The following is a 14,553-nucleotide window of genomic DNA, read 5'->3' as shown; positions in this document are numbered from 1 at the left end:
GAGAGAAGTGGAAGCTTTCACAAGACACACCAACTTGTGGACCACAACATCAAGTTCACCAGAGAGAATGCCAAGAACAACAAGCTACCTCTTCTGGACTGGTGAGCATGGAAGGGGATGGAAACCTTAACATTGAAGTCTAAAGGAAATCCTCTCACACAGACCAATATCTTTTTGACTCACATCACCCACTGGAACACAAACTTTCAGTCATCAGAACCTTACACCACCGGGCTGAGCATGTCCCTATTAAAACAGAAGGGAAGCAAAAACAACAGAAACACATCAAAGATGCTCTCCATGTGGATATACAAACTGGGCATAGTTTACAGTGCAGACATACCTTAAACTCTGCTTTTGGCCACCCCTCAGTATATATGCCCTGCACCTTTTTAATGGATAAAAACCTCATTTATTATTATGTTTTATTATTCCTCTGGATTGGGGACCAGTTCTTGTCTTTTTTGAGTCATTTACACTTACTCTTTTTCCCTTTTTTGTTTTTGAAGTGTTCAGAAGTTTGTAACTTCCTCCCATATTCCCACCAAACGCTCAGTAGATAATCCCTGCTTTCCTTTTGCTTATGAAATGGTTATCATTGTTTGCTGCTGTTTGTTCAGCTGCGAACAGTGACGTCCTCTGTTCTGTATCCGCCTGTTTGGGGAATAGCTTCCTGCTGCAGCACTTTGGTGTATTCAAATTATTTTGTAACACGTTTCCCTACTTCAACAGTTGGATTTTTGTTATTTGTTACAAAGGAATATGACAAAACATGGTCAGTGTTTTGAAAAATATTTTACCCAAATTTTAAGAATCATATAATTTCATTACATAAAAAAAATCCCATTTACCTTTTCTTAGATAATTGTAACACTAACTTATGAAATAAATGAAGCATGTCATTAATATGATATGGCTTATTTATTTAAAATACATATATTTATGTGATTTATGTATTTAGAATGAATTAAGTTCACTTACTTGAAATATATACTAATTACTTTATTTATTTGCACATACATAAAGTTTTTGCTGTTTGACTTGCATAGTCATCATGTCACTTTTATGGAAGTCAAACAACTAAACTGTATGTATATGTAAATATACATAGTATACATGTATAAACATAAGTATACATTATTTCAAAATTTATTTGAAATAAATACACCTAGCATTAATTTTGAGTAAGTATACTTTATTAATTCTAAATACATACACCTAAATATTATTTATTTCGATATGGTCTGTTTTAGAATTAACTAAAACAAAGTAAATGGAAATTTATGATGTCATAAATTTACATAAAGCTGAACATTTAGTAGATATATTTCTGTGAGTGAAGTTAAATGAAACCTAGTTTATAAAATCAAATTCAGTTTGAATAATGACACAGTATTTTTGTGATAATGTGAACTTTTCATATAGTTTTTGCTAACCTAAGTTTGGTTTTATTATGATGAGACTATGTGCTGAAAGTTGGAGATTAACTATATTGTCCGTTTCATTCCTATCATGTCTTGGACAGAGTTGTAAACTTTGCTCATATAGACGCTGTAGAAGTTTGGCTGTCAGGTGTGACACGCACACCCGTCGTGTTTTAATCATCTCTGCATGCTGTTATAAAATGAGCCTGACTCAGCATGAGATTTCAATACTCATTGGAATGCAGAGGGAGGAAAGGAGGTCAGAGGTTAAAGACAAACAAACAGGAAGTAAGGGAATTAATTTAAAAGAAAACTTTGATAATTATCTTTTGATGTCTTCAGCTTCAAAGCCACATTAATCAGAGGTACGGTAATTATCAATAAAGAATGCATTTAATAAATTAACTAAATTGAAATAAGCAGCTTTTTTTTCTTTCTGCATTTGGTAACAACAATGGGAGAATAAATACCTCCCCCTAACTTCCTCTTTTTTTGCCCCAGGGAAAACGTCAGCTGAGGACAACTTGGAGATAAAATCCCTTCGTTGAGTCCAAGCGCAGAGTCCAGACTTCTGGCCAGTAGCAGAGAAACACGTTAAATAGTAAAAAAAAATAAATAAATGAAAAAATGTGCCTGTTCTGTTGTTATGTTTTTGTGTTTTTAACAGCTTTATTCTTAGATATAACCTCTTTTGTCTGTATTTCCTGTCTGATTTAAATCTGGATCTGGGCCTTTTTGCGAGGATTGCGTTCAGATTCAAGTTGCAAGCACGGAAACATGAATGTACATAACAAATATAAAAAGACACCTTTATTTCTCATTATCTGACATCAAATCAATAGAAATGTTACAGTCTAATAAAGGCATTATTTCTGTATCCAGTTTAACATTCCAGTAATTTAGTGGAAATATATGTTAAACTATAATATTTCCACCCCTAAAATTATCTATCTACATTCTTACTCTGGGTAGATTAACCTCCTGGATAGTGCTAGCATGTTTCCTCTCTGTCTTGATATGAATTCTTGATTAGTTACAAATTTTACTGAAAGTTCTGTAATAACTAACTTGAATTAGTAAGTAACTTGAAAAATAATTGCCAACAAAATATTATTAGAGCATTTGGAAAACTAGGTAGGCCTTTCCAGTACAGCTTACTGGTCTTAACCCTTTATGGAGCAGTGAAATACTTTGAAAATCCAAATTTCAAGCCAATAGTGTTATTGGAATCCAGGACAAGACCTTATTACCTTTGTAATGTAAAAAAAAATATGGATATTACGATGGAAAAAAAGGAATGTTAATGTAATTAAAACCATGCCCAGATATATTAAGAAAAATAACAAAGTGCTTCTATAAAAAATTTATGAAAAACACTGAGAGTAAAAGAAACATATTTTTGTGGTACAACATAACCTTAGAGGCATTAATGTTGATACTGGCACTTACATTTTGTAGTTTATACACCTAAATATAGTTGTTAACTAGGCTTATTAACTTTACCTTTCAAATTGTAACTTTTTTCTTGACTTGTTAACTTTTTTTCCAACTTAATTTATAGTAGGTAATATATTATTCAAAGGCTCTAATTGGTGAAATGCCAAAATCAGATGTACAGCCATGTAGCAGTATCTTGCTAAATGGCTGGATATAGATCTTGTGCTTCTAGACCTCACTGAGGGACGGGGGGATGCCATTTGTAACGGGTATGCAAGTGATCAAAAATGGTAACTTGCCCTATAAAGTCTTAAGTCTTAGTTGAAGGACAGAAATTTTTTGTGTCCCATCATATCAAGTATGGCGAAACATGGAGGGTTCCCCAAGGATCCATCTTAGGACCCCTCCTATTCAAAATCTACATGCTATCTTTACTAGTATCTATGCAGATGATACACGGCTCTACATGCCAATGTCATTATGTGGCTGTGGACCCATCTAAATCTAGATAAATACATGGGGGGAAAAAATCAATGCAAGGATGAATCAAATTGCCTTTAACTGAATAAGAACAAAACTGTATAAATATTTTACTGGCCAAAGGGGACATGATGGAATCAACAGAAACTCCTGATCAAGCTCAAAATCTAGGCTTAGTGATGGATTCAGGCTGGAGTCTTCAACAGCACATAATTAGAGTAAAATTTTGTTTTCTATTACATGAGATTTTCAGAATAGAATTGATTAATGCTGGGGTGTCTTCATGGGTCTTATTAGAAAGACGAACAGACAGCTGCAGCTGATCCCAAATGCTGCTGCCAACGTCCTCACTAAAGCTAAGAAAATGGAGCACATCATCCCAGTGCTGAAATCGTTACACTGGCTCCTCGTTTCTTAGAGAATAGAATTTAAAATAACACTTTGAGTGTATAAATCACCGAATGAACAATACATTACAGACCCCTCAGTTCTACCCTGCATATCCAGACTCAAATATGGAGAAGTAGCTTTCAGGTCTTTCGCTCCATTCATCAGGAACAAAATCCTAGAAGATTGTAAAGATGCTGAAAACCAGATGCTTTAAATCCAGATAAAAAAACCAACAGATTTGTTCAGTTCTAAATAAAATGTAACCAGGCGATCTCACTTTACACATATATGTGAGTCATCTTTATTCGCTGGTTTTCATCACAGTCGAAAACTTTTTTAACTTCTCTCTTCATTTTGCCGATCTCATTGTATCTTGTTTTTACTAGCCTATTTATAGTTCTCTTTTTTATCATGTTTTCTATGTAAATGAAACATTAATTTTAGTGTGTAGTCCTGTTTTTATATTTGCTGTTGTCATGCTAATTTTCTGGGTGTTTCTTCCTGTTGTCTTTTTCATGGAAAACACTTTGAATTGTTCTGTTATTGACATGCAAAATTGCTGTACTCCGCTCTATTGACTTGATGTTATACGTTGTCAAATTTAAAGGATATTATCTCTGCAGCTCTCTGTACAAATTTGTTTTGTTTAGCGAATTTAATTACTTAACATACTGACCTTTTGTCTTCCCTGTTTTGTGTACCTGAAAAAAATACTTAAACACTTGTTTTGTGACAGTTTAAAAAAATGTTGTCTTACCTCAATCTTCTAGTTATGATGTTCAGAAAAAAATGGCTAAAATTACCATTTGTTCCTTCCTAAGGGATGTATTTTAAGTTAAAATCGGAATGAAACAGGTTTAGTTCTTTGATCAGGCCTACATTAACAGTTATTAAAAAAAATGATTATTTTCAGAAGGCTGGATTTATTCACTGAGGATAACTGTATGTTAGGTCAGTTTAAGTATGTCCCCTTAAATTAGGCTTCACATTTTTATGCAGCAGGAGGAAACTGGAGCATCCGGTGAAGAGCCGAACAGGAACAAGAACAGGAAACAAGAGGAAATGTTCCAACAAGCGAACTCACTACGAGCCAGCAACCCCTCAGACGCTCCAACTCATATCTATGGCGCGTTTACATGTGATCTGTTTGAATTAAACCGGTTTTCTTGTGATCAAATGCTGCACTGGAGTCTCAGTTAGTGTTTGCTTTTCAAGCTTCAGTCACGTCTACAGCTTTGTGTTTCTGCAAATGTTGATTTTTTTTTGTTTGATAAAGCAAGATTAAAAACTAAAACAGTGAATATGGTACAAAAAATTTATTTAGTAACAGTTTTGTAAACATTTGAGGTAAATTAACATTTACATCAACTTGTTCTTACAGTAGAATCATTCATACAACAAGGCACTTCTCTTGTTTAAGACAGCATTGAAAACAGATTGCTGCTGTGAGCATCGTGAGATGGTTCCTGTTCCCTGATGAGCCAGAGACATCATGCTCCACATGAAACGTGCTGCAAGTGGAGAGAACTTCAAGGAGTCACAGGGACAACGCTCTTTGAACCCAGCTTCCTGTCAGTGCCTGCAGGGTTAGGGAAGGGCCAGCTACCCATTCTCTGAATGAGCAGAGCTGTCTGATATGACGTCCAACCAGGGTCCCGATGGGGTTTGTGGGAACCCATTAACTAAACAAACAGGAAAATGTTCCAGCTGGGGGGGGTGGGGTGAGGGGTTCTCCTTTTTCAATGTCCAAACACTTTAATATCAGTGCGTGAGATGAATAAACCTCTTTTTTTTTATAAATAAACATTCCTTCTTCTGTTAATATTTGTGTTTTTTAAGACTTTCAACTTCGTGATCAGTAATCCTTTCACTGCAATTTTCCTCTCTACCAGTAATACTATAACTGAAAAGGAATCTGCTAAATGTGCAAGTACCAATTGCTAAAATGTAAACTTTAAGAATATAAATAATGATTAAAGTAGAAAAACACTTCCTGGTGTCTTTAACTGGATCTGTGAACGGCCAAAGGCTGGTTTTGGTTTCGTGTTTTATCTTTGCATAGTTTCCTGTGTTCACAGCAAGTGGCATTGTAGTAACTGTAACACATTAAAGCATTGATCTTATACCTATAAGGTATACTATATTCACATTATACAGTAACAGGATTTAAAAGCATCTCCACTGTGATTAAATCTGAAAATTGTCCACTTCATGCTTTTCCTACTCCCGTCTCCTCATCTGATGATAGCTGTGCTGCCGATACACAACATACTGTCTTTAAAATATTATTAAAAGGAAGGTCTTTGTGATAAGTAACGTTCTGATGAAAGGTTATTTCCAGGAGTAGATGACTTTCTATGTCTCCCTATGTAGAATTAAAGTTTATTAGTTTGTCCTGGAGGCTGAAACTAATGCCGAATAACGATGCACACATTCGCATTTTCTCACTTTCGATACTTCAATTTAGAGAAGTGGAGAACCCATTACTTATCTGGTACCAGAGTAATGTTTGCTGTTAGAGAAAAGTCAAAAGATTGAGATTAGCATAAAATTAGAAAGGAAGCAATAAAAAAATCATTTTAACAGGATGAACTACATCCTGAATACAACACTGTATTTACTAAATCAAAGCTAAGGCCCAAAAAGGGGTCAATTTTCCTGCTGTTTAAGAGAATTAAACCAAAATTAGTCTTTTTTTTTATAAATAATTTGAATAAATACAGCAGTCCCTAACCATCAGGTCAATTTTTTTAGATACCTGATGTTGAATTTTCTGCAGATTGAGGACCAATAATAACATTAATATCAGATCGCGGAATCTGTAATCTCACAACAAATGGTAAATACCATATTGGTGTTTGCAAATAATTTTTTAAAAGCTTTAAACCATTGTCACATCCAGCAACACCAATTAAGGAAATGAAAGCAGGAGGCGGTGCATCACCAAAAATCTTCCCATGTAAAACTTGAACCAAGGGGATAAGTCATCGAGAGTTCACAGTCAGTCTAACCATCCCATCTCTTTTGACATTAATCTACTTCAGGCTGGTTCACACATTTTAAAATTGTCGTGTTTGAAAATATTTTAGTGCCCTCTCTTTCTTTCTACGTGGAAAAAGCCAGTTGCTCAGGTTTCTTTGAATTGAACATGGTTGACTAGGTGGACACCCAACAAAACCGGATATCAGCCCAAGACAAACCAACGTGTTGGATTTCCCCCATAGTTTATTGGAGGGATCAAAAGTTCTATCAAGCAGAACTGATCACTCTAAATTCACCACAGACAGCAGGATTAACTCCATGATTTTTGGTCCCGAGAGGCTCCAGATATCAGGGGCTCTCGGAAGAGGAAGATCGTGCGGAAATCGGCACAGTTCTCCTGGCACTTAAACCAGCTTATCTATACCAGACATTTACTACGTCTATTTAAATTCTCAATAGCTATGTTTAAATGGACACAATCAGATTGAAGTCCTGATCAGATAGAAAATGTTTCATGTAAACATTTCAGACTGAATATTCTAATTCGATTTGGATCGAAAAGAAATGTCATTACGGTTAAGAGGTGATTTTTTCAGATCGCCATTCCGATTGCCGTCTATTGCGCATGGGTGTGAAGTCAGCGTGACTTATTTTTTTGCTATCCCTCATTCAGTTCACTTGAGATTCACAACACATGTGAATCTCAATGCACTTTACAGAGACAATTCAACCAGATCATACATTCAGATTGATTCAAAGTTTTCTAAGGAAAACCAGTTAATTGTATCGACTCATTGACTCCAATGCAATCCCTCACACCAAGAATGCTGGTAGTGACAGTGGACAGGAAAATTCCCTTTTAACAGGAAGAAACCTCAAGCAGTGTGTGCGGCCATCTGCTGAGGCCGACTGGGGTTCAAGGCGACACTGGCTCCAGGTTCTCCTTGGTGGAGGAGGTGGCTCTAAATGTAATGTGGGGATGAACCTGCCATCCTGCCTCTACATCTGTAGCAAACTAGTGTTAGCATAAGCTAAGCCTAAACTTAAAGGTATAGTGGGAAAAAAAGTGGTCCTCCTAATTTTCAATCATTCTGGTGATATGTTTACCTAAGGCTTTCTTAGGTGCTCTTCCCAATTTTCAGTTACCGGTGGCAAGTCTGACATAGTGGAAAGTAAGCTTAGAAAGTAAGCTTGTATGAACGATACAAACAGCAACTTTTAAACAGAGCGTGCACGACGAGAAATGGGCTTGTGCACACTCTTGCATGCTTTTAATAGGCATCCTCTCTCCGGAGTGGGTACAGGGTTGTTTATGTTCATTTTTTTTAAAGTGGAGAGGGTGGGTCTTTTCAAAAATTTGCGAAAATCCTCCACTATACATTTAACTAAAAAGGTGTGGCGAGGAAGGTCCATAGTGGGGAAAAAAACACATCAATAGACACAACGGAAGAACTGCAAAAAATAATAAATGTCCGGGTCAGGAAGAAAGACTAGCTAATGTTGAGGATGAGCGGACAAGAATTGGTTTGTTTACAAACAGTCAGCGTCTTCTTCTACTGCAAATACGTTTCCGGAAAATTTTATTTCATCTCATTGAAAGCTTGGTATATGTATACACATTTCAAGATCGGATCACACTGGCCGAAAAAAAGATTTGGGGAGTGGTGGCCTAATGGTTAGAGCATTCTGCTTGGGTGCCAGAGTTTCTGAGTTCAAAGCTTGCAGACTGTCACTCTGGGTCCCTGAGCAAGACCCTTAACTCCAAGCTGTTCCCCCCTGGGTGTTGCACTGCGGCAGTAAACTGCTAGAGGAGGGGTTAAATGCAGAAGTGAATTTCTCCAGTGAGAGATTAATAAATATTTTAAGTATTATTGTTTTAGGGGGTTGGCAGCCTAATGGTTAGGGCATTGCGCTTGGAATCCATAGGTTCAAAGTTCAAGCCCCACTCTCACATACTGCCACTCAGGGTCCCTGAGGAAAAGACCCTTAACCCCAAACTGCTGCCCGGGCGCTGCACAATGGCAGCCCACTGCTGCCCAAGGGGATGGGTTAATGCAGAGAGTTCATTTCGTTGCCCTGTACTTCTGAGTAAAGTACTATGGCTTTTAGTGGCAGTGGGAACAGCTCACTGACCCGTGTCAAACCGAGACAAACAACTCAGTAATGGTTTGGAACAGTTGGAACATTAGACCTGGGTCGACCCGCTCATTTAAGTGATACCATTGAGCTCAAAATACGGGCTTCAACACATTGCGCCAGTCGCGTCTGATATAAGATATAAACAACTCTGCTAACATTTGATTAAAAATGGCGTAGCTCTAGTGAGAGAGATTCGGAAGGACAAAATAACGTAACAATAAACAACACTTACTAGGCCCTGGCTTCCCTCCATAATGCTCTCCATTGTTTACTGTCCTGATTTTTGTCTCACTGATGCTATCCTGAATGCTAACCCAGCATGATTGTTAGCAAGTCTACCCGTGTTTGAAAAACCTGAGTTAACCCCCTAATTTCAGTAGGAAAGAGAATATAGGAGGACGACTGGTGGTGAACCTTCATTTCCAGGTTAAACATCAGCAGTTTCTTTGCAATTAGCCACAGGATGCAAACATGACAATGGTTTTCAAAGTTCCTTTAAAAGCATTTGCATAAACATCTAAACCATTTTTAAATTGGAGTATTTTAATAAAGTAGAAGTCTAGATTGGTCTACACTCTTTTATTCTCGGCGTTAGCTTTAGCCTCCAATGAGAGTTAATATTAAATAATGACGCCTTGAGACTTATTAATTGCAGGTAAGATGTAGGCTATACTCTTTTAACAGAACCTTACTTAAAAGTACTAAACTGTCCGTTTTGTTTTATATACTTTACGTTCGTTGGGTTTTCACTCTGGTGCTCCTGGTGTTAGGCTAAGAGTTAAATCCTAGAATAGGTTTGATGATAATTATATAAAAAAAAGCATTTTGAAAATGCTTTCAGCGTGAACAACCAGACAGGACAATGACAAACCACAGAGGACCGTGGCAGCTCATGGGGTTACCAACCCCCTGGGTATCCCAAGAGGTGTTTAGGTATCATGACAAGCACAAGAAAAAAATAAAAAGCACTAGTGGGCAACTGCACAACAGCATTTTAAAAATGCGCAAAAAGCTGTCTTTGGTTTTTTTCTTCTTTTTTTCTTTTAATCTGAGCTGTTCCTCAGTCAAAAACTGACTACTACAGGTGGCACAGTTAATGAGTAAAGTTCAAATCAGCTTCTTAAAAAAATAGCACTTTTCAGAATAAAAATCAATAAAGAAGCATATTAATTCTTGAACAATAAAAATCTTGGCGCTTCCAAAGGTTCTATTGTCGCTCAGGTGTAATAAAAAGGTAATTGTGGGTGTGTGGAATACCTTTACCAGAACACTATATTTTAAACAAGGAGGACATTTTTATCTTCATTTTGTTGGCTGCCCTTATATCTGCTTTTCATTGTGAAGGTTTTATTTTTTTTGGCATGCAACACCTTTGTGCAACATTTCTTTGGCAGGTACCTACATTTTTTTCTCTCTCATCCTTTTTACAGCATAATTTGTCAGACATCGGCATAACATCATGGAAAATCATGGATTTAGGGTGAAACAAAAGCCAGTGAATCGGTGAGTTATAGGACTGTCATCTATTGTTAAAAAGATTAATTTAAGGGTCATTTCTATAAAATACCTTAAAATAAGAAATCAATCGGACCAAAACTGCAACACATGTCACATGTTGGAGCGTTAAGCCGGTTAAAAAACGGTGAGATTAAAAAACCCTGATGGTATCGGTGCTTTTCGTGTCACCGTTCCTAGGATTTAAGGTCATTTTAATAATATCCTAGGGAAAGTGCAAGAGTGACTGTTGCTGTACAAAACTAACGCAGTTCTTTGCTGCACGCCGCTGGACAACTGGCTGAAAAAAAGTATTTCCAGTTTCTTAAAACTTAGATGGTAATGGTGTAGAAACCAAAGTAGCAACACCCTTCCCTCTCGTTCTAAAACGACAGCAAAGGCAAATCTGTCGAGCAGCAGATCTGAGCAGGTCGACAAACCGATAGAAAACATGAACACAGAGGACTATCTCATAAAGGAATCTCATACTGGTCTGTGCCTTGTCAGTATGCTACCATTTTATATCTTATATGAGGAAAAATATGTAATCTAGGCTAAAAGAAAATCTAAAGAAACACCATGACGTGTCTCACCAAACCAAAACGGTTGGGAAAAATTGTCTTTCATGACATGAAATTTTAACTTCCTCTCTTTGTCGAATTGTGTGATTAATTTTCTATGTACGGACCTAAAAAATTAACCAACCTTTTACATCAGCAGCTCTACAACTCACCGATTGCTCTAAAAGGTTGTGGCTGAGGGCAATGATACCTGACCAAATACTCCCTCGGTCCCCTTGGTTTAAAAGCTTTTAAAAGGTTTTAGACAGCCAGATCATTTGGCCTCGCCCTGACGTTGCTGCTCTTGCTCGCACGGCTGAGCCGCCGAGGGTCTATGCTGACCATAAGCGGTGGCTCGTGCATCTCCACCGTGGTGGTCGTGTTGCGGACCTCTTCCTGTGCGTTTCTGTCTCCCCCGCCGCTGTCTGCGTAAGAGGCGGTACCTGGGCATCTGCCGTCGGTGGTGTTGCCGTTGCTGTTGTTGCTGGAAAGAAGCAGAGCAGCACCAGGCGGCATCTTCTGTTCGCTCTCGTTGGCAGAAGAAGATGAGGATGGCGAAGGGGAACCCATCTCCCGAGTCTGCTGCTCAGTGGCCAGGTTGGCCCAGTTCTGCTGTGTGGCCAGCCGGTGGTTGTTGTTGTTGCTGATGTAGTATTGAGAAGGTGAAGAAGACTGCTGAAGGGAGTCCTCTCGCTGGAGGTCATCCATCTTGTACTCCGCTGTTGAAGCCATGGTTGCTGGCCTAATAGGCGGCAGAAACGCCCCGCTGCCCGCCGTCACCTCAATGTAGTTGGGAGTGTAGCCGGATGGGGCAGTTCTGGAGGCCGAGGCCAAACACGGAGGCTCTTCAGCGCCGGCTCGCTGCAGAGACTTGCTATCAGGGGCGAACTCGTTGGTCATGCCCTGTTTGAGTTTCTTCCATCCGAGGTGATAGATCTCTAACAAATTCAGCAAAAGAGACACGCAAGCCACCACAAGCAAAAATATGATAAAAATTGTCTTTTCAGTGGGCCTCGATATGAAGCAGTCAACAGTGTTGGGGCACGGCCAACGTGAACATTTGTACAGGGGCCTCAGCTTGAAGCCATACAGGAAATACTGGCCCAAAATGAAACCCACTTCAAACAGGGTCTTGAAAATAATGTTGAACACGTAAGTGCGCAGCAGCGCACCCCTGATGCGGATTTTGCCATGCTCGTCTCTGATGGGTAGCTTCTCCTTCTTCCCCCCACCTCCAGCATCACCACCGTTTCTATAAAGGAGTTCCTTCTCCTCCTGTAACCTGTTGGCTTTGCGCATCTCCTCCTCCTTCTCTTTACGCTTCTCCTCCATGCGGACGATGTGCAGCACGTGGCCCAGGTAGATGAGGGTCGGTGTGGACACAAAGATGATCTGCAGCACCCAGAAGCGGATGTGGGAGATGGGGAACGCCTCGTCGTAGCAGACGTTCTCGCAACCGGGCTGCTGGGTGTTACAGGTGAAGTCGGACTGCTCGTCGCCCCAGACCTCTTCAGCCGCGGCGCCGAGCACCAGGATCCTGAAGATGAAGAGGACGGTCAGCCAGACTTTGCCGATGACGGTTGAGTGCTCCTGAGCATTCTCCAGCAGCCGCCCCAGAAAACTCCAGTCGCCCATGCTTCCACGTTTCTAGCCTACAGAGAAAGTACAGGCTGGACAAACAAAAAACAAGACAGACAGAAGAGATTTTGTCAGGTCCAAGGAAAGTTAGTGAATATTAAAACAGTGGCAAACTAAAACGTTTTTACCCTGAGCTGCGACACTGTACGTAAACACATACACCAGCCGTTGGCATAAATCCTCCTATACCATTGGATAACAATCAGAAGAGGATCAGAGCAGAAAGCTGCACCTAACCACAGCCTTTCAATACAGATGCTGGTATACTGTACAGGCCACCTGTGCGATTGAAGCCCAATTCATTGGCTTTTCTCTCTGTGTCTGTGTCAGGCCCTGTCTCTGTCTCTCACCTATTCGCTCCACTGCCCAGCAGGCATGTGCTGAGATCAACATTATTATGTTCGAAAACAGCATTTAGCAGAGATGGGGCTCTGGGATGGCAAATACACACACACACACATAGTGATACACACACATTTACACATCGCACCCTCCCTCACCCCAGTCTCTGTCTGCTGTAACACAAAAAAGCTGCATGCACCACACAGGGGGGGAGGGATCTAACTTTCACTGTATGGCTGACTTTAGAATATGAAGCATATATGTATAAAAAAAGTTTGAACATCTGCCCATCTCAAGAATAATACTAAGCTTGAAGCATCAGGGAATTACTTTTAAATATATTCAACTGATAAATGAGAAAATACAAAAATTGTAACTTAATAAAACTTTTGAAGGCTAAAAGGAAAGATTTTTACTGAAAATAAAAGCTAAAAATGTGCACACTATACACCCATGTAGTCAAGAAACCAGGTTTTTGAGATGTTTATATATATATATATATATATATATATATATATATATATATATATATATATATATATATATATATATATAATTTCATATCAGCATGTAATAATTTCAGAAAATCTGCAGTAAAAGAAGCTTGAAAGAAAGAACTTACTGAGAAACTGGTGAATTAAAGGTGATAAATCCATCGACTATAAGGTTCACAATCTGACACCTGCAGAAGAAAAAACATTTGCTCAACATTAAACCATCTGAGAGATTTAAGGCCTTTAAAAGTTTAACTGTCATTGTTGTTAATATCAAAGCAAAAAATAACAGTAGATACTGTAATAACAAAGACACTTTGCCTGTATTTGCTGTAAACTTCCTGAAGGAGATCAACAGAGGGTTAGTTATCCTCCTTTTTAAAAGTTTTGGTAACTTTTGAAAATCAAACCTTAAATTCAGCATAAAACTATGAAAGTTTAGTGATATTTGTAGTATTTGAGTCTAACAGCTGAGCAGATTGCAAAGCCATAGGTGCCAGACTCATAATGCAGAGTGTGCCAGAGCGCACAGACTCCCCTCAAGCGCCTCAAGCTTTGTCAGGCTTTTGTTCTTCTGTTGTTCAGTAAAACTGAGGCAGGTTCTCAGTTACCTTCAGATTTCTTCATAAACTCCCCCTCCCTGAAAGTTTCAGCTTGTCTCATACCTTTGAAGATGCCAAAGTTACATAAGATCACATCCATCAGCTGTCAGCGGTGCCATGGTTGGGAAGCGATGGGACCTCCAGCTGAGAGCCTCCCTCAAGAATTATTTCTTTGAAAATTTCATCAACTATTTTCTTTTTTTTTTTTTTTGGTTGGTCGCTTCCAAGCGCACATGAACCAGATCCTCCGGGTTGCTCTGCTCTGTTCTGGAAAACAGTCGCGCGTAACAGTGATAATAGTGATAAAGTTGCTCTTTGTTTGTTGACAGTTTTCTGAAGTCGGAGGTGTTCCGTTAAACGGAGCTGGAGCCACTTTCCACCCACGTCTGGGCCGTCACACTGTGAGACCATGCATGAGTGAATCCACAGAGTCATCCGCCTGTCCTGAGTCACTCCACGCCCAGTGTCAACCTAACCTAACCCCCCCACCTCATGGCTCCAAAACTGTGCGCAAAAATATTCAACCATCCACTCCAAGCAAGGCTGTAACTTAGTGATGAAAGTTGGGGGG

The 14,553-nt window shown here is 39.1% G+C and overlaps 1 protein-coding gene across 1 annotated transcript; it reads right to left on the bottom strand.

Moving 5' to 3' along the window:
• Positions 1 to 9,916: 9,916 nt before the first annotated feature.
• On the bottom strand, positions 9,917 to 14,436 carry LOC107087343 (gap junction alpha-3 protein-like). Its single transcript, XM_015378874.1, has 3 exons — positions 14,046 to 14,436; positions 13,509 to 13,568; positions 9,917 to 12,576 (listed from the first exon to the last, which is right to left on the bottom strand). Exon 3 carries the CDS (start codon positions 12,539 to 12,541, stop codon positions 11,168 to 11,170), a length of 1,374 nt encoding a protein of 457 aa, XP_015234360.1. The 5' UTR covers positions 12,542 to 12,576; positions 13,509 to 13,568; positions 14,046 to 14,436; the 3' UTR covers positions 9,917 to 11,167.
• Between the last annotated feature and the right edge of the window lie 117 nt (positions 14,437 to 14,553).

Source organism: Cyprinodon variegatus, unplaced genomic scaffold, assembly GCF_000732505.1.
Source record: "Cyprinodon variegatus isolate N-32 unplaced genomic scaffold, C_variegatus-1.0 Scaffold181, whole genome shotgun sequence".
NCBI classification, from domain to species: Eukaryota; Metazoa; Chordata; class Actinopteri; order Cyprinodontiformes; family Cyprinodontidae; genus Cyprinodon; species Cyprinodon variegatus.
Note: the sequence above shows the minus strand (reverse complement) of the source record. Positions and strands in the feature narration are given on the sequence as shown.

Excerpts from the sequence above, each read along its gene's own strand:
- LOC107087343 (XM_015378874.1), bottom strand. The coding sequence starts at position 12,541 with ATGGGCGACTGGAGTTTTCTGGGGCGGCTGCTGGAGAATGCTCAGGAG.